General features: G+C 39.2%; 2 protein-coding genes across 7 annotated transcripts in view; one reads left to right on the top strand and one right to left on the bottom strand.

The window, feature by feature from the left end:
* LOC139766406 (switch-associated protein 70-like) overlaps positions 1–7,626 on the top strand; it is a 42,394-nt gene extending 34,768 nt beyond the window's left edge. For both annotated transcript variants that reach the window (XM_071695037.1, XM_071695036.1), the window contains 3 exons: positions 4,115–4,266; positions 6,463–6,587; positions 6,995–7,626. In XM_071695037.1, the coding sequence (XP_071551138.1) occupies positions 4,115–4,266; positions 6,463–6,587; positions 6,995–7,180 (463 nt within the window). In that variant the 3' untranslated portion in view covers positions 7,181–7,626. The remainder of the gene's footprint in view (positions 1–4,114; positions 4,267–6,462; positions 6,588–6,994) is intronic.
* The window catches only part of RIOK1 (RIO kinase 1), a 73,541-nt gene that overhangs the window by 3,489 nt on the left and 48,916 nt on the right, over positions 1–21,136 (bottom strand). For 2 of the 5 annotated variants that reach the window (XM_071695038.1, XM_071695042.1), the window contains 3 exons: positions 18,885–19,096; positions 13,701–13,866; positions 11,493–11,696 (listed from right to left, as the gene is read on the bottom strand). In XM_071695038.1, coding sequence (XP_071551139.1) covers positions 11,506–11,696; positions 13,701–13,866; positions 18,885–19,096 — 569 coding nt within the window. In that variant the 3' untranslated portion in view covers positions 11,493–11,505. Of the gene's footprint in view, positions 1–7,550; positions 7,602–11,492; positions 11,697–13,700; positions 13,867–18,884; positions 19,097–21,136 lie in introns of those variants that run through there. The other 3 variants (XM_071695039.1, XM_071695041.1, XM_071695040.1) reach the window with 3 other exon arrangements.

Raw genomic sequence — 21,136 nt, 5'->3', positions numbered from 1 at the left:
GTAAAGAGAGGAAGTGCTGAAAGCCTTATGTAATATGAACTGTGGCAAGGCAGCTGGAGTGGATGTTATTACTATTGAAGTTATTAAGAAAAGGGGTGACTGTGTTGTTGATCGGTTGGTGAGGATTTTCAATGTACATATGGATCATGAAGTGTCTGAGGATTGGTGGAATGCATGTACAGTGTCATTGCATAAAGGCAAGAGGGATAAAGGTGAGTGTTGAAACTTCCAAGGTATAAGTATTTTAAGAGTACTGGGTAAGTTTTATGGGAGGGTATTGATTGAGAGAATGAAGGCATTAATAAAGCCACAGATTGGGAAGGAGCAGTGTGGTTTCAGAAGTGGTAGAGGATGTGTGGATCAGGTGTTTGTTTTTAAGAATGGGTACAGGAAGTAATTAAAGAAACTGTTAGATATGTTTGTAGCATTTATGGATCTGGAGAAAGCATATATTAGGGTTGATATGGATGCCTTGTGGAAGTTTTTAAGAATATATGGTGTGGGAGGAAAGTTGCTAGATGCAGTGAGAAGTTTTTATCAAGGATCTATGGTTCTAAGTGAAGGTTGGTCTGTGGCAAGGATATATGATGTCACCATAGTTGTTCAGTTTGTTTAATGGTTGTGGTGGTGTGGGAGGTAAATGCAAAAGTCTTGGAGAGGTGCAAGTATGAAGACTGTAGGGGATGAGAGATCCTGGCAAGTGACTTGGTTGTTGTTTGCTGATGATGCAACACTGGAGGCAGATTCATGTGAGAAACTGCAGTTGATGACTGAGTTTAGAAGTGTGTGTGAAAGGAGGAAGTGGAGAGTAAATGTGAATGAAAACAAGGATATTAATTTTAGCAGGAATGAGACAGGTTAATTGGGGTGTGAGTGTAAATGTCAAAAACTTGTAGGAAGTGAAGTGTTTTAGATGGCAGAGAATGGAACCATGGAAACAGAATTGAGTCTTAGGCAAGGTGAGGGGGTCTATGGTTCTTGGAGCCTTGAAGAATGCATGGAAAAAAAGAATGTTACTTGTAACGGCAAAAATGGATATTTTTGAAGGTACAGTAGTCCAACGAGGTTATATGGAAGTGAGGTATGGGTTTTAGATAAGGCTGTGCAGAGGAAGGTGGATGTGTTGGAAATGTAATGTTTGAGGACAATATGTGGTGTGAGGTGGTTTGATCCAGTAAGTAATGAAAGGGTAAGAGAGATGTGTGGTAATAAAAAATGTGGCTGGGAGCTGAAGATGTGCTTAAATGGTTTGGACATATGAAGAGAATGAGAGGAAAGGTTGACAATAAGGATACAGTTTGTGTCAGAAGTGGAGGGAACAAGAATAGAAGACCAAATTGAAGATGGAAAGATGGGGTGAAACAAATTTTGAGCAATTAGGCCCTAAACATGCAGGAGGGTGAAGGGTGTATATGGAATAGAGTGAAGTGGAACAATATGGTATAGTGGGGATCATGTGCTGTCAGTGGACTGGACCAAAGCAAGTGAAGCATCTGATGTAAACCATGGAGAGGTCTGTGAGGGCTGGCTTTGGATTGAGAACTTTGGTTTTGGAGCATTACATATGGCAGTTAGAGAATGGATGCGAGTGAATGCAGTCTTTCTTTGTCTGATCTTAGGGCTGCCTTACTGATGCAGGAAGTGGTGATAAAAGTATGAAAAAATAATACTCATCTGTTCCAGGTGCTACCTCACCAGTGCAGTAAATAGCATACAGTTGCCCTGCACATTGCAAATATACACTTATGACCTGTTGATGTGACCAGCTTCCTTAGTGCTGCAGGAGTCGTATAAGAATAAATTGGAATTCTTGGGCAGGAAGTGATTAAGTATATATATATATTTTTTTTTTTTTTTTTTTTTTTTTTTTTTTTTTTTTATACTTTGTCGCTGTCTCCCACGTTTGCGAGGTAGCAAATCTGTATGTATACTTACTGCTTACTTCCTACCCCAGTAGTTCCTCCTGTCTATATGAAGGTCCTGCAGCACTAGTGAAAAAGGCCATTCACCAGACAGGACCATAGGTCATAAAATGTAGTGATGTTGTAGGTATATCTATGTGGGGAGAGTGCAAGGCAACTGAGTAGTAAGTTTTTGTTGTCCGTGTTAGTTGCATTATGGACATGAAGGGTCTTGAGATATGTTGAAACAGTTTTTATAGATTATAGGAATGGATGATATCAACAAAATAGATGTGAAAGTGTGATTCATGTTTGTTTGGGGAGTGTGGCTTTAAATGGGAGTATGTTTGGCGGGATGGAGTTTAAGACTGAGTTAGAGGGGTGGTTGTATAGTAGTTTGTTGTATTATTTCAGTATGTATGTGTTTGTTAGTGATATATTTGTTGGGGATGGGGATCTGTAAGTAGAGGTTGCTGAAGTGTGAGGTTGGGGAAACTTTTTATTTTTACTTGGGGATTGAAGGTTGATTATGGATTGGTTTGATTGGAAAGGATCTAGTTTTGATGCAGAGTCGAGTGCTGAGCAATTTCAGGTGGGATTGTATTGGGGGATCTTTGTTTCATTGTGAATGTATTGTGTTTGTGGTTGCTAAGTAGCCAGTAATTGTTCTGAAAGCTGTTTTGTGTGGTTTCCAGCATTTTTATAAATGTTTTTGAGGTGTAAGACCAGGCAGGTGAGGCAGACTTTAAGAGTGGAGTGGATGAATCATTTGTAGAGGTACTAAGAGACTTTTTTCTTGTCCAAATCTAATCAAAATCTTTCTTCCAGGCAAGATTACAGGCCTTTTCTTCTTAGGAGACCTTCTTGCTACTCATGGTTAGTTAATGGACAATAAGCAAAAGTTGCATCCCTCCACTCTTGATATCATGGTGTCATGGTGTAACTGATGTGACAAATCATGTCATCTGACCTTTAAGACTATACCATACTGCCAAACATGATATCTCCACCATGATTGAATCATAATATAGTCACACAAACATGCAACTCTTTTAAGAAGTTTGTTTAGGTGTTTTTGATAAGTGAAATAATATTTCAGTACTGCAGTTTAATTGCCACGACTATCTATATCTCAGACATCTGTTCCCTCGGGGAACTCCCAGCAAGTGTGTGGCCATGGCATAAGAGTCTCCACTTATCCCGTTCCTTACATTCCTCTCTTGCATACACCATTCCACTTTTCTTACCCCATTCCCCTTCTCTTCATTACTCTTCCACTGTCTTTCCCCATGTCATAGGTAGTCTTCCTGTCACACCAAACTCTTTCATTGTACTCTCATGCACTTTCCTTGTAAACTCCCCAGCTGCATTTTCTCCACATGCCAAACCACCTTAAAGTACTACATTTTAGCCACTCTACCACTCCACAATTCATTCCCTTGCATTGCCTGCCTTACCAAATCTCTCATACATCCCCTCATTCCATTTTTTTTATTCCATCTGGTCACACCACATGCTCCTTTCAGATAGCTCATTTCCACAGCCTGGATTCTTGATTTCTATGACTCATCCCATGCCCATGTTATGGCTTCATAGGTTAGAGTTGGGAGGATTATGCTGTCCCTTAATCTTATATTCTTTTCCATACTTACACCTCTACCCTTGATTATTTTATTAATTGAGTGAATGACTTCTATCCCATACTGTTATGTCCCTTATCCTTCCATATCACTACACTTACCCAAGATAGCCACCAAATACTTAACTTCTGTCACCCCATACAGTTTTTCGCCCTCCATATCTTTAACACATTCTGTAGGGCTTTGCAAAATCTATACTCTCACTATGATTCCTTTCAAACACCATTCTTGTACTTTTACTTGCATATACTTTCAGTTGTCTACACTTAGACACATCATAAAACACTTACAACCATCTGCAACTCCTCTTTATTCTCAGCAAACAACAGCATATTATCTGCAGACAGGCTTATCACTTGTAATCATACCTCCACCACAGATAATTAAGAAATAGTCCAGGTGTACAATAAATAAAGTACAGAAAGTTTAGGCTTTCTGAAAGTTATTCCCTAAAGTATTTGACGAGGGTGGTTTTTAACTTGCTAAATTCTTTAAGTTACCAAACCATTGATCCCATTCATAATTATTTATATACATACAGTACAGAACTTTTAAGAATTTTTTTTCCCCTAGAAACTTACAAGCAAGAGTGCTAAGTGAAGAATGGGAGAGAAGGGAGGAACTGGAGCGTTTGCAGGCAGAACAGAGAAGAATGTTGGAGGAAGAAACAAAGAAACGACAAGCTTTTGAACGGCAACAAGAAGAGAAAGACAGTCAGCTGAGAGGTAAAGAATTATTATACTCCTTTGATGCAAAGATTGATTCATTCATCAGTAAAGTTAGCTGTCAATGCTATATGTAATAACCTGTTTTTACAGTTCGGGGAGGGGGTTTTACTCTCATTAGCCCCATCTCTTGAGCATTCTTTTCTACCATTCAGTTTATATTACACTTTTGTATGCTGTTCACACATAACACATCTTTTCATTTACTTCATTTATCCATCACTTGAGCTGTAAAAAACTTCTGTACATCTCTCTTAATTCTTACTTAACTTCATGGTATGTCCTTCTGCTGTTATCCTGCCCCCACTAGTGAAGACCTATTCACTGTTGTCATCATTGATCTAGTTTAAAAACTTGAATTGTTGTGATCAGGTCACCCCTCACTCTTCTCTCTTCTATGATGAGCATGTTTTAGGCTTCTAGCCTATCCCTGTAATGCATCTCTCAGTTCTGGTACCATCTTTGTTGCCCTCTTATCTCTTTGTGCTTCTTTAGGCAAACTTGAAAAGTATACATGTATTCCAGTTTTGGCCTTAAGTAGGATATGTACAGTTTGCTAACCATTTCCTTATCAATATACATGAAAGCTATTGTAATATTTGCCAACAGATAAGTTTTCCTTTACTATTCACCTGATATTGGACTCCAACAGGTTAGAGACATTGTTAATTCTTAAGGCCCTCTCACATACAATCCTGAAGGTTATTTCCTGTTAGACAGTAATCATATTGAGACCTTCTTTCATTCTGCTCCATACTCATTACTTTATACTTATTTTGGTTGAATTCTGTCAACCATGTATCATATCAGTCTTAAGAGTCTTGCTAGGTCCCCTTTTAAATGGATGCAATACTGCTCCCTCAAAGCTTTGGAACTCTACCCTGTCATGTCTTTCCAAATAACTGACAGCAGATTTTAAAAGACAGGTTTCTCACTTCCTGCAAAATTCATAAATACTTTCTTGTATCTTTTTTCCCCTTTCACTAACCTCTCTATATTTTTGTTAAAGCCTAGCCTTGATGTGAACTTCTGTCAATGACTGGAGCCTCCAAGGTAACAGTTATTATTATTATTACTAGTATTATACTTGATCGCCATTTCCTGCGTCAGTGATGTAGCACCAGAAAACAGACGAAGAAAGACCTATCCACTCTTAAATACATAATCGCACGTAAACGTACATATACATATACACAAACATATAAATACATATATACATATATACACACGTACATATTCATACATGCTTGCCATCATCCATTCTCGGTGCCACCCTGCCATACAGGAAACAGCATCACCACCCCCTGCATCAGCAAGGTAGCGTCAGGAAAACAGTATTATACTTGATTGCCATTTCCCGCATCAGGCTAGAAAGACCCTTCCACTCGTATACATACACGCTCATACACATACATATATATACGTATACATATCATCATTTTATCATTTTATCCCTGGGGATAGGAGAGAAAGAATACTTCCCACGTATTCCCTGCGTGTCGTAGAAGGCGACTAAAAGGGGAGGGAGCGGGTGGTTGGAAATCCTCCCCTCATTTTTTTTTTGATTATCCAAAAGAAGGAACAGAAAAGGGGTCCAGATGAGGATATTCCCTCTAAGGCCCAGTCCTCTGTTCTTAACGCTACCTCGGCTAATGCGGGAAATGGCGAATAGTACGAAAAAAAAAAAACATATCATCATACACATACACAGCCATATATGTATATACCCATGTACATATTCATACTTGCTTGCCTTCTTCCATTCTCGGCACCACTCCACCCCACAGGAAATAGCATTGCCGCCCTCTGCATCAGGAAAACAAACAAAGGAAGCCACATTCATTCACAATCAGTCTAGCTGTCATGTGTAATGCACCAAGCCTTTCCATGGTTTACCTCAGACATATCACATGCCCTGGTTCAGTCCATTGACAGTGCGTGACTTTTTTGGAGAAACTTTTTTGTTTTTAGTTTTTCTGTACAGTTTTCATATGTTATTATTAAGAAATATATTAAAGTTATATATAATTGCAGGGACATAAGTACCAATAAATTTAAACCAATCAAGATTTTTCCTTTGGTGAGTTATCTTCATATGAAGATTTGATTCATGCAGTACTTCTTGTCACTTATATACAATACATTATTGTAGTTTATTCAAGTGATATTGTAATAAAATGTCTTTTTCATTTTCAGAGGCAGAGAAGCGTTTAAAAAAACTAGAGAGTGAGAGATTAAAACTTGATCACGAATTACGGAGTGCTCGGGAGAAGATAATCATGTCTGAACGTGGGAAGGAGTTACTGGAAGCTAGAATGAAGGTAACACAATAAGGAATTAATGAGATTTATTAATAAGACTCAAAAGCAGGTAACAGACCAGTTGGTCCAACTTGCTCATGAAAGCACTTCTCTGGGAAAGAAAGGTAATTTCCATTTCTCTTGGTATGATCCTTTTCTTTGGCCACATCTTTTTTGAAGTGATGCTGGAATTCTCCAACAGACCCTTCACATTATCATTTCAATTTAAAGGTTACGGAATGTACACACCATGACCTGGTGTGAATGTTGTCACAGACCACCATATGGTGCCATAGTGTCACATAGGATGTGTCTGAATTGGTAAGCTTTAACTTTTTCATGTTTCATGGTTGTTTTTCTGCATGTTATCAAAGTCAACCAGCCCAATACCAAGTGATAAGTAACATAAATATCTGTTAATTTACTAGGTAAAGGAGAGAACACCCCCTGTACGCACCTACTCACTTCGGCCATTACGAAAGGAGCGCGGAACAGCCCCAGCTAGATCTTCATCATTTAATACCCATGCTGCTCGACTGTTCAAGTTTCGTTCCAAAAATGAGGATAATGATAATGGAAGTGGAAATAGCAATGGTACAGTGGAAAGTAACTGAAGCTTATTAATGACATGGTTATATTGTTTCAGCTCTTAATAGATATTCACCTTTACATTTTTCATTTATAATATGAATTTGTCATTTACATTATATGTAAACAGTTGCAGTTTCAAAGAAGCAAAAGCTGCACTTTGAAACAAGAAATGCCATAAAATGACAATGCTCAAAACTTAGTGCAATATTCATGTTTGAAGTATTATTTGTCAAACGGGAAGTTTTGAACACAAATGTTTGAAAAAAAAATTTGCTTAGTTATGCCGATATGCAAATGCTTGCTTTCATCATTCATCACAGAATTGTAAGCTTGCATGATGTCACTGGTGCTTGGTGTAGGTATGATGTACCTGGCTTTAATGAAATCCTCAGACTTCATCTTCATTCTTTTCATCTGATTTCTGTCCCTTTTTTTTTTTATCTGCTAAGTGTAATAAAGTGTTGATAAATGTAAAGATTCTGCATTCTCTCCTTATATTTGATGCAAGAACTATAAATGATAAATGGAATAATTTTTTCATTATGTCCACATTAATTCAACTTGCAACAATGCAAGTTTTAATACCAGTGCTTTTGTTTTACAAGTATTTCTAGGCTTTCAAATTTGTTTTTTCCGATGCAAATTAGAAGTTAAAACAAAAACCAGGCTGACCTGCTGCTTTTATTTTCAGTCTGCACTGTGTCTGCTAATTTTACCTATATGAAAAGAATTCGGTCATCTATTTACAGGATTACATGTATAACCTCGATGACTAACGAAACCTTAATACCAGATACCTGTTCATGTCTTTCTGTTATTAAATAGTTAATTTATCTATCTATTTACCTTCATCTCTGATGCCCACTCCCATCTGGAGCTCCCTCAAGGGGGTGGCCAAGGCAATGGGGTCCATAACTAGTGAAGTCCAGTGTGGCATCTTAGCCTTTACAGGCCACTGGCAAGAGGCAACTCCAGCACAGTGTTTGCAGCGGTTCATACCTAATGTTCCTACTGACTATGTCTACGTAATGCTCCTGCCTAATATTCCTCCTTATTATCTATATCTATAATGCCTGTTCCCACCTGGGACTCCCTCAGGGGGTGGTCAAGGCATTATATTCTGCATAACTAGTGAACTACATTGCTACTTCTTAGCCTTTAGTGCCTTACCCTTAACATGTGAACAGTAGAGGGCAACTCTTAAGACAGTGTTTGCAAAGGCTCCTAACTAATTCTTACTATTTCTATCTGATGTTCCAGCCTAAATGTTCCTACCTACTATTTCTATCTACTGCTCCAACCATTTTGCCAAAAGGCAGGGCTAGCACATAGTGCTCACAGCAGGAAAATCTTTAATAATGAAAAATGAGCTGTGCAAGTAAAATGTTGTCCAGTATGATGATGGGAGATTGTATGTTTGTGGACAAAATGCCAGTAGTCCAAGAGTGGGTGAGGCAGAAAGAAAAGACAGCTACTTGCATCAGAGGAGTACAATTTGACAGCCAATGAAGTGCTGGTTCACTACGCAGCCATCACTAACCCTCCCAATACTCAGGTAGGTAGTACTTGATAATGTACCTCCCTGGTTACTGACTGCCTGCTAAGTAACAACTTTAGCTACTTAGTTATGCAAAGCATAACAAAATTAATTATGTCAATTATACAGAAACAAAATTAAAAGAGCAGAATTGCTAGAGTTGCCCTCTGCCACTGGCCTATTAACGGTAAGGCTTTAGTACTAAAAGCCAAGAAGCAGCACCCATGTGGAGACTCTGTTGCTGTGGCCATCCCCTTAAGAAAGTTCCCTGTGGGAATGGGCATCAGACATAGATAGATAAAGCATTATTTTTTTTCTTTAGATCCACAACTTGCATCAATTCCTATAGGTTACATAAAAGATGTCAGAATTTGGGAGGAAGAGAAAAACCTATCTATTAAAATGTACCGTGTCATAGTTATTGGAAAAGACATGAGAAGTTAGATCCAAAGCTTCAAGGTGTAAGGAAAGAAACAGTTATCACAATGTTCTATCCTTGAGTTGCCAACAGCTACCTCGGTAAACCACATCATTCCAATTCATTCTATCCCTTGCACACCTTTCACCCTCCTGTATGTTCAGGCCCCAATCGCTCAAAATCTTTTTCACTCCACCCTTACACCTCCAATTTGGTCTCCCACTTCTCGTTCCCTCCACCTCTGCCACATATATCCTCTTTGTCAATCTTTCTTCACTCCTTCTCTTCATGTGACCAAACCATTTCAATACACCCTGCTCTCTCAACCACACTCTTTTCATTACCACACATCTCTCTTACTCTTTCATTACTTACTAGATCAAACCACATACTGTCCTCAAACATCTCATTTCCAACACATCCACCCTCCTCTGCACAACCCTACCTATAGCCCATGCCTCGCAACCATATAACATTGTTGGAACCACTATTCCTCCGAACATACCCATTTTTGCTCTCCAAGATAACGTTCTCACCTTCCACACATTCTTCAATGCTCCCAGAACTTCACCCCCTCCCCCCACCCTGTGACTTACTTCCGCTTCCATGGTTCCATCCGCTGCCAAATCCACTCCCAGATATCTAAAGCAATTCACTTCCTCCAGTTTTTCTCCATTCAAACTTACCTCCCAACTGACTTGTCCCTCAAACCCACTGTACCTAATAACCTTGCTCTTATTCACATTTACTCTCAGCTTTCTTCTTTCATACACTTTACCAAACTCAGTCCCCAACTTCTGCAGTTTCTCACCCAAATCAGCCACCAGCACTGTATCATCGGCAAACAACTGACTCACTTTCCAAGCCCTCTCATTCACAACAGACTGCATACTTGCTCCTCTCTCCAAAATTCTTGCATTCACCTCCCTAACAACCCCATCCATAAACAAATTAAACAACCATGAAGACATCACCCACCCCTGCCGCAAATCAACATTCACTGGGAACCAATCACTTTCCTCTCTTCCTACTCATGCACATGCCTTACATCCTCAATAAAAACTTTCACTGCTTCTAGCAACTTACCTTCCACTCTTAATACCTTCCACAAAGCATCTCTTTCAACTCTATCATATGCCTTCTCCAGATCCATAAATGCTACATACAAATCCATTTGCTTTTCTAAGTATTTCTCATACATTTTTCAAAGCAAATACCTGATCCACACATCCTCTACCACTTCTGAAACCACACTGCTCTTCCCCAATCTGATGCTCTGTACATACCTTCACCCTCTCAATCAATACCCTCCCATATAATTTCCCAGGAATACTCAACAAACTTCTACCTCTGTAATTTGAACACTCACCTTTATCCCCTTTGCCTTTATACAAAGGCACTGTGCATGCATTCCACCAATCCCCAGGCACTTCACCATGAACCATACATACATTGAATATTCTCACCAACCAGTCAACAACACGGTCACCCCCTTTTTTAATAAATTCCACTGCAATACAATCCAAACCTGCCATCTGCTGGCTTTCATCTTCCGCAAAGCTTTCACTACCTCTTCTCTTTTTACCAAACCATTATCCCTGACCCTCCCACTTCGCACACCACCTCGACCAAAACACCCTATATCTGCTACTCTTATCATCAAACACATTCAACAAACCTTCAAAATACTCACTCCGTCTACTCACTTTATCACTACTCGTTATTACCTCCCCATTGGCACCCTTCACTGAAGTTCCCATTTGTTCTCATCTACACACTTTATTTACCTCCTTCCAAAACATCTTTTTATCCCCCCCCCCCAACTCCCATTTATCCTCTTTTTCACCTCTTACACCTTTCTCTTGACCTCCTACCTCTTTCTTTGATACATCTCCCAGAAAATATTGCTTTAAATTTTTCTTATATCTGAAGGACAGACCAGTATGGTAAGCTTTTTTCCTTTTTATAAAGTTACTAAAAGATTTCTTTTACCTTCTACCCTCTTTTACTATGCAGTTTATGGTGACTGCTGAACCATCTCACTTTGATACCACACCATTCAACAGCCTCATCAAATATATATCCCCTTACTCTGCCATACTAAATATGTGTTAAGCTTTTGTTTGTCGATCATCTTTCTCATACTCTCCTTAGATTACAGCCGACAGTCATACTTGTCTAGCATAATACAGGACATGAATCTATTGCTTCCACAAGCATAAATTTCACAATGCCCATCTAATTCAAACATCCATATCTTATATATTAGATAGAATCTCTAATCCTCAGTTCAACCCCATTTCCTCCTTTCTTCATGGATAAATATTCCTACACACATTAACTTCATCAACAAGCTGGATGCTAAAACAATATCAAGACAAAATTTTCTTACTTTAATGGTTCTTTCTCTTTTCCTTCTCAGCTCTCTTCTTGATGTGTTTTTTTACTTTTGTTTTTCTTTTCTCTGCCTGTGCATCTTTTACAGCTTTCTTCCTTTCCTTTTTCGATGATGGAGATTCCCCCCTAACTCGACCAATGGTGATGCGATCTCCTTTCTCCTTCAGTTCTTGTATGAGCTCGACATCTCTGAGAATTTATTACAAAAGTCAAATGTTGGAACAATAAATATTTGTGGAGGATGTAAATTAAAGTGTAAGAATTATGTGCATGGAGTTAGAGTATAGAAGACAAGTCTGGAAGAAAGCTTACAACAAAAGATGAAGAATTAAGAGATTAAAAAAGTATTACAAAAATAAATGACTGGAAATGATGGTAAAAACATGTGTCTATCAGCATAACAAGATTAGAATTAAGAGCAAATATAAGAAAGATAAAGGTTTTATGATGCAAAAGTTTGAGGAATATAGTGTGCAATATGGTGGATGTGAAACTGCATGAATGAATCTGGAAAGAATGCATGGAAGCACGGAAAAGACGATCAGGTTCATAATGAATGAACAATTGCCGTAACTGCTCCACAACAATAAAGGAAAGGGGAGTAAAAGTGGAGGTAATAATTACAGTGAAATATGTCTTCTTTAGTGTAAACAGCAAGGTGAATATATTGTATGATGGTGAATACCATAGCAGGTGTATGGTATGACAGTTAGTATTAATGTTAAAGGATTACTGAAACCCTTGATGGTGATCAAAGTGGGTTTGAGGAAGATGATGTGTAGATGAGATATTTGCTAACAGACATGATCAAAAAAGTTTGGAGAAAAAGGTGTACAAATTGTAAATGGATTTAGAGAAAAGCAACATGAAAGCAATCTGAGATGTTCTAACAATATATGATGAGCCAAGAAAATTCCTGAATGATGTTAAGAGCTTTCATAAGGGAAGGAATGCATGTGTGACAGTATGAAGTCATATGAGTGAGAGATATGAGATAAATATGAGGGTATATCAACTTTGTGTGATAGTGGTGTAATATTTAATCATGGAGAAATTATGGTATTGGCCACAGTTTTTGTACATAGATGATAGCAGGGTAGAATATGGTGAGCTGTTTTAAAATGATGTCAGTAGGAAAAGGATGCAAGGAGTGGATGTAAATAAAGGTATGATACTAGCTAGCTTTTCACAGGGATAGTAGATAAGAAAGTATGATTAGTTTCATTAAGTGGTAGATGTCGACGAGTTAAAATATTTGGGAGTAAAGATTAGTAAATGGGGAGTAGTGGGGAAACCTGAACTTGACAGATGAGTCAAACTATTATCACCACTCTTTTCCCAATGCAATGGGCTGGATCGGGCACAGTATACATAGCCATCACAATAACGGAAAGCTCTGGTATTCGAATGCGTCCTATCCCTGATACATCAGAGTGAAACCAAAATAGTATTTGTAAGTTTGGAAAGGTCAAATGTAAGAGCAGTAGACAAGGATGATATTCATGGTACAAAGAGAATTAACTTAAAAGTCTTGGTGATGCAGAAATTTGCATGTGAAAAAAAAAAGAAAGATAGACATTTCGCAAACAAGTTGATATGGTCATGGTACAGAGCTGAAGTTAATGCACAGACTACCTTCCAGTGGTGAGATAGTAACAACCTATCGTTGCATACCCATAACAAGAATTGCCATGATGGCAGGTGTACGGCCTAGTGCTTACTGAGCAACTTGTTTGCGAGATGCTGTTTCCCCAACTTCCACTTCGCTCATATGTTGTTTGCTGTTTAGTGCTGTTTTTCTTGGTTGCTACTTCCCTAACATAATTATTTATTCTAGGCTCGACTTTTGTCTTCATCTCTTAGTCTAGTCTTCTTTCAATGAAGATTTCTTAGTTCTCCTGGTACTGCATTAAATAAGATACCTTCCACCTCATTATCACCCATTTTACCTCTGTTCTTGCTACAGGCCTCTGCACTTGTATCCTTACATTAAAGCCCAAGTAAACTGAATTAGAGCACATAAGGTATTTTAACAATCATTTTCTTCAATACTTTTGATTTTTTTTATCAATGATGCTCTTATCTGTCCACCAACAACTGCTAAGACTGTCCAGTTCACATAATAAACGACTTACTTTAAAACCATGAAATATGATAATGAGGTTAACATAAGGAACAATTTGCTACTTACCATCAGTAGTCTCTCCATCAGAGTCTGCTACATCTGGCAGTAAACCAGAAGAAATTTCTGGTCCTGTGAGGTCCTTCTTTAACCCTAAAATCCTTCGATAGGAAATGTCTTTTTCTGTCTTTTCACCCAATTTCAGCTCCTCAAAATCACGCTCAAAATCAATGACCTGTAAAATATAAATTCACTTAAAATCAGTGGAGAATGATGAGACATTTCAATATGATGCTTACTTTTTACCTATTGTCACTGTCCTTCCCCTGCCTACCCACTTAAAATTCTTAATTCATACTTATTGTAATATGATAGATATGAAGCACAAAAATAAAGCATCTATTCCACTAAGAAATGTGCAGAATATTTTAGCAAACAGTGGGCCATTTCCACATAGGTCTTCAACAACTAAGTTTCTATTGGTTTAAAATGGCCAATGCTTTGGAGTGAGGCTCCAAAAGCAATCTAACTAGGAATCCTGTAAACAAAGGAAAAACACAGCCTACAGATAAAGCATCCAAACAGCATGGATAAAATTGATATGCAGTCATTTCATGTTCCAAATACTTTCAGACATCTATTTATAACATCATCCTTAACTTTACACCCTCCTAAATGGGGTAGATACAATGCATGTAACCATGAACCTTTTCTGGAAATTCTTTTTGCAGAACTAAGGTCCTCAATCCTAATCCTGTAGGGATGCCTAATTCCCCTAGATAGATATACTCCCATATTTACTCAGATCCAGATGTGCCTTTCACTTACTCTTCAAGGCACAATGTTCACAAGTAAATCAATCAAAACAATTTTACAAATTGTGCCGCTGGGAGATGACCCAAGGGTGGCAACAGGAATGTATGAAGGCAGCAAGTATGAAGATGTACATGTGTATATATGTATGTGTCTGTGTATGTATATGTACGAATACAATGAAATGTATAGGTATGTATATGTGCATGTGGGGGCGTTTATGTATATACATGTGTAGGTAGGTGTGTTGGGCCATTCTTTCATCTGTTTCCTTGCATTACCTCGATAGGATGGGAGAAAGCGGCGAAGTATAATAAAAAACATGTTTATGGATGGGGTTGTTTGGGAGGTGAAAGCAAGAGTTTTGGAGAGAGGGGAAAGTATGCAGTCTGTTGTTGATGAGAGAGTTTAGGAAGTGAGCCAGTTGTTGTTTGCTGATGATACAGCGCTGGTGACTGATTCAGGTAAGAAACTGCAGAAGCTGGTGACTGAGTTTGGTAAAGTGTGTGAAAGAAAAAAGGTGAGAGTAAATGTGAATAAGAGCAAGGTTATTAGGTACAGTATGGTTGAGGGACAAGTCAATTGGGAGGTAAGTTTGAATGGAGAAAAACTGGAGGAAGTGAAGTGTTTTAGATATCTGGGAGTGGATTTGGTAGCGGATGGAACCATGGAAGCGGAAGTGAGTCACAGGGTGGGGGAGGGGGCGAAAGTTCTGGGAGCTTTGAAAAATGTGTGGAAGGCGAGAACATTATCTCGGAAAGCAAAAATGGGTATGTTTGAAGGAACAGTGGTTCCAACAACGTTATATGGTTGCAAGGCGTGGGCTATAGATAGGGTTGAGTGGAGGGTGGATGGGTTGGAAATGAGATGTTTAAGGACAATATGTGGTGTGAGGTGGTTTGATCGAGTGAGTAATGAAAGGGTAAGAGAGATGTGTGGTAATAAAAAGAGTGAGTTTGAGAGAGCAGAAGAGGGTGTTTTGAAATGGTTTGGTCACATGGAGAGAATGTGGCGATGGAAATGAATAAGGGCAGACAGTGTGAATTATGTACAGATGTATATATGTATGTGTCTGTGTGTGTATATATATGTATATGTTGAGATGTATAGGTATGCATGTGGACATGTATGTATATATATATATACATACATGGTGAGAGTAAGTGAGCTTGAGAAGGAGACCTGTGTGAGGAAGTACCAGGAGAGACTGAGTACAGAATGGAAAAAGGTGAGAACAATGGAAGTAAGGGGAGTGGGGGAGGAATGGGTTGTATTTAGGGAATCAGTGATGGATTGCGCAAAAGATGCTTGTGGCATGAGAAGAGTGGGAGGTGGGTTGATTAGAAAGGGTAGTGAGTGGTGGGATGAAGAAGTAAGAGTATCAGTGAAAGAGAAGAGAGAGGCATTTGGACGATTTTTGCAGGGAAAAAATGCAATTGAGTGGGAGATGTATAAAAGAAAGAGACAGGAGGTCAAGAGAAAGGTGCAAGAGGTGAAAAAAAGGGCAAATGAGAGTTGGGGTGAGAGAGTATCATTAAATTTTAGGGAGAATAAAAAGATGTTCTGGAAGGAGGTAAATAAAGTGCGTAAGACAAGGGAGCAAATGGGAACTTCAGTGAAGGGCGCAAATGGGGAGGTGATAACAAGTAGTGGTGATGTGAGAAGGAGATGGAGTGAGTATTTTGAAGGTTTGTTGAATGTGTTTGATGATAGAGTGGCAGATATAGGGTGTTTTGGTCGAGGTGGTGTGCAAAGTGAGAGGGTTAGGGAAAATGATTTGGTAAACAGAGAAGAGGTAGTGAAAGCTTTGCGGAAGATGAAAGCCGGCAAGGCAGCAGGTTTGGATGGTATTGCAGTGGAATTTATTAAAAAAGGGGGTGACTGTATTGTTGACTGGTTGGTAAGGTCATTTAATGTATGTATGACTCATGGTGAGGTGCCTGAGGATTGGCGGAATGCGTGCATAGTGCCATTGTACAAAGGCAAAGGGGATAAGAGTGAGTGCTCAAATTACAGAGGTATAAGTTTGTTGAGTATTCCTGGTAAATTATATGGGAGGGTATTGATTGAGAGGGTGAAGGCATGTACAGAGCATCAGATTGGGGAAGAGCAGTGTGGTTTCAGAAGTGGTAGAGGATGTGTGGATCAGGTGTTTGCTTTGAAGAATGTATGTGAGAAATACTTAGAAAAGCAAATGGATTTGTATGTAGCATTTATGGATCTGGAGAAGGCATATGATAGAGTTGATAGAGATGCTCTGTGGAAGGTATTAAGAATATATGGTGTGGGAGGAAAGTTGTTAGAAGCAGTGAAAAGTTTTTATCGAGGATGTAAGGCATGTGTACGTGTAGGAAGAGAGGAAAGTGATTGGTTCTCAGTGAATGTAGGTTTGCGGCAGGGGTGTGTGATGTCTCCATGGTTGTTTAATTTGTTTATGGATGGGGTTGTTAGGGAGGTAAATGCAAGAGTCCTGGAAAGAGGGGCAAGTATGAAGTCTGTTGGGGATGAGAGAGCTTGGGAAGTGAGTCAGTTGTTGTTCGCTGATGATACAGCGCTGGTGGCTGATTCATGTGAGAAACTGCAGAAGCTGGTGACTGAGTTTGGGAAAGTGTGTGGAAGAAGAAAGTTAAGAGTAAATGTGAATAAGAGCAAGGTTATTAGGCACAGTAGGGTTGAGGGTCAAGTCAATTGGGAGGTAAGTTTGAATGGAGAAAAACTGGTGGAAGTAAAGTGTTTTAGATATCTGGGAGTGGATCTGGCAGCGGATGGAACCATGGAAGCGGAAGTGGATCATAGGGTGGGGGAGGGGGCGAAAATCCTGGGAGCCTTGAAGAATGTGTGGAAGTCGAGAACATTATCTCGGAAAGCAAAAATGGGTATGTTTGAAGGAATAGTGGTTCCAACAATGTTGTATGGTTGCGAGGCGTGGGCTATGGAGAGAGTTGTGCGCAGGAGGGTGGATGTGCTGGAAATGAGATGTTTGAGGACAATGTGTGGTGTGAGGTGGTTTGATCGAGTAAGTAACGTAAGGGTAAGAGAGATGTGTGGAAATAAAAAGAGCATGGTTGAGAGAGCAGAAGAGGGTGTTTTGAAATGGTTTGGGCACATGGAGAGAATGAGTGAGGAAAGATTGACCAAGAGGATATATGTGTCAGAGGTGGAGGGAACGAGAAGTGGGAGACCAAATTGGAGGTGGAAAGATGGAGTGAAAAAGATTTTGTGTGATCGGGGCCTGAACATGCAGGAGGGTGAAAGGAGGGCAAGGAATAGAGTGAATTGGATCAATGTGGTATACCGGGGTTGACGTGCTGTCAGTGGATTGAATCAGGGCATGTGAAGCGTCTGGGGTAAACCATGGAAAGCTGTGTAGGCATGTATATTGGCGTGTGTGGACGTGTATGTATATACATGTGTATGGGGGTGGGTTGGGCCATTTCTTTCATCTGTTTCCTAGCGCTACCTCGCAAACGCGGGAGACAGCAACAAAGCAAAAAAAAAAAAAAAAAAAATTATTATCATTACTATTATTATATCCCTGGGGATAGGGGAGAAAGAATACTTCTCACATATTCCCTGCATGTCATAAAAGGTGACTAAAAGGGTGGGAGCAGGGGGCTGAAAATCCTACCCTCCCATTTTCAATTTTCCAAAAGAAGGAACAGAGAAGGGGACCAAATGAGGATATTTCCTCTAAAGCTCAGTCCTCTGTTCTTAATGCTATCTTGCTAATGTGGGAAATCACAAATATGTATGAAAAAATATTATTATACAACCAAAGTACCCCTTTTATGGAGTTCATACAACTTCAAGAGAAGGGAAATGATGGAACCCTTTGGATGCCATACCCATCCATCACTTCCTACTCCGCTTTTTCCCTCAGAGATACAATAAAGTCACCTAGCATGCACAAATTCTCCCTTGGATCTATATCTTCTATTGCTCTCTGAAGTTCTCTCTAAAAGGGATCCTCTCCAGAAAGGATCCTTCATCTCCTCTTGTGCAACACTAAAGAGTGCAAAAACTGTACACATCCTTAACGTCTTAACTTTACAAATATCAAACTTGCACCGACAAACTTGGGAGGAAAACCTCGTATTACATCATACATCAGCTCCTCTCCACCTACTATTCAGCTCATAAAATGGTCTGTCTACCACGGTCACTTTTCTTACAAAAATCTTAAAAATAAAAATTTAAACAAAAAGTAATACATTCAGAAATATCCAGATCTTTTCTTTGAATCAAAGCTCTTCAATTTTTGTGAATTTACATTGTTACTACTTTCTCTAATCCCTTAAGGAGCACCACATTTGTCATATGAAGCCAGGTCTCCATCTTACAGCCCACTATCTTTAACCTAACTTCAGAAACCCTTATAAGAAACAGAGTCCACACTTCCCTTACTGAAAGAAAAAATAGTCAAAGAGTTCTTGCATTTACCTGATCCAGAGTTTTAGGAATGTAGACATTCTTAAAGACTTCCTCATCAACCTTCTCTTGATTACTCATTAGTCCTACTGGACGAGAAGAGGCCAGAGTCTTCATCTTCTCCAAATAATCATCGCGGTTTTGAGGTGTTATACTCTGATCCACAAGGAAGTTGAATAGTTCTTGAACTGTCATGGTAGGCACTCCTTTTTTACGGAAATATTCTGTAGGAATATGAACTTCAGCATCATTATCTATCTTTCTAACTATATCTCTGATGCCTGTTCCCTTCTGGAACTCCCTCAAGGGGGTGGACACAGCAATAGAGTCCCCATAACTAGTGAACTCAAGTGCCTCTTCTTAGCCCTTAGTACCTCACCCTTAACAGGCCACTGGCAGAGGGTAAGTCTAGCAGAGTGTTTGTAGAGGTTCCTAACTAATGTTCCTTCTGACTATTTCTAACTAATGCTCCTGCCGAGTGTTAATATAATGGGTAGCCCTATTTATCATGATATAATATCCAATGTTCAATTCATGAAATGCTCTGTGGACTAAAAGTAATGACAGTGTTTTGCTATAATGAAAGCACAGGAAAGCAACTTCTACATTTTACCATTAAATCTGTTCCCATTTCCCTGAAGTAGATAAAATGAATATAGTCTCTCAAATCACTCATACACACTCTAGTATGGAAACATGAAACTTCCAAACTTACATCAGTACTTCCTACTTTTTCAGTTTACACTCTAAAGTGATTCATAACATGAAACCATTTCTAATCACACCACCACTAAACACAAAATACTCCCACAATGTTCGCTCTCAAAGCACTCCTCTGGCATCCTCAACAGAAATATCCCAAACCCTTGTCATTTTCCCTCAGTATTTACAAAACTCTTTAAGTTGTCTTCCTCTCCTGCTTTTACCTTTAACTGTAATATCATATATTTCATTGAATCTCTCATCAATAACTAATAAATGTATCCATATTTCCTTCTGCTGTAGATGTGGTAAAGAATGTGTGGATCATGTGTTTGCTTTGAAGAATGCTTGAGAAATACTTAGAGAAAGAGAATGATATGTAAATGCATCATTGAACGATCTGGAAAAAGCACATGATAGGTGATAAAGATGCTCTGTGGAAGGTGTTACATAATAATGGTGTGGCATTAAAGCTATTAAAAGCAGTGAGATTTCATCAAAGAAATAAGGCAAGTGTATGAGTAGAGGAGGAGGGTAAGAGGTTCCAGATGAAGGTGTGTCTGAGGCAGGGGTGTGTGATGTCACTTACGGATATGGTGGTGTGGGAGATAAATGAAACTCTTGGAGGAAGAGTCAGGTGTGTAGGTTTTTTTTTTTCTGTAAGAAAGAGAGAGAGAGAGAGAGAGAGAGAGAGAGAGAGAGAGAGAGAGAGAGAGAGAGAGAGAGATCCCTGGGGATAAGTGAGAAAGAATACTTTCTACATATCCAGTGTGTGTCATGGAAAGCAACTAAAAGGGTTGGGAGCAGGGGACTGGAAATCCTTCCCTATTTTCCAAAAGAAGAAAGGGACGGAGAGGATTTTCTTCTAAAGCATGGTCCACACAATCTGTATTACTGTCAGTATGCATACCAGTACAATAACACTATCAGAAAGACCTTAATTAAAAGTAGGCCAAATCATCCATCAAATGTAAGGCATGTAAAGATGCATACATTGGCCAGACCAGAAAATCTGTAACTAAGAGATGTTATTGCCATCATCACTCAGTATGCAGGGATAACCACAAAAATGCGATTGCTAAACAATGATATGAAAACAATCGCTGAAGCAGGGGGTAGTGATGCTGTTTCCTGTTGGGCAGGGTAGCACCAGGAAAGGATGAAGGCAAGCAAGTAAGAATATGTGCATGTGTATGTATGTATATGTCTGTGTATGTGTCTGTATATGTTCATATGTATATGTATGGGGGGAGGGGGGTGCCATTTCATGTGTGGCGGGTGGCGACAGGAATGGATGAAGGCAGCAAGTATGGATATGTGCATGTGTATAAATGTATATGTCTGTGTATGTATACGTTGAAATATATAGGTATGTATATGTGCGTGTGTGGGCGTTTATGGACATACATGTGTATGTGGGTGGGTTGGGCCATTCTTTTGTCTGTTTCCTTGCGCTACCTTACTAACGCGGGAGACAGCGACAAAGTATAGTAAAAAAAATAATAATATATATCCAGCATCATAAGGATATATACATATATATATCTTTTCTTTCTTTCATA

Source organism: Panulirus ornatus, chromosome 57, assembly GCF_036320965.1.
Source record: "Panulirus ornatus isolate Po-2019 chromosome 57, ASM3632096v1, whole genome shotgun sequence".
Taxonomy (NCBI): domain Eukaryota; kingdom Metazoa; phylum Arthropoda; class Malacostraca; order Decapoda; family Palinuridae; genus Panulirus; species Panulirus ornatus.
The sequence above is the reverse complement of the archived record's forward strand: the minus strand, read 5'-3'. Positions and strand labels throughout refer to the sequence as shown.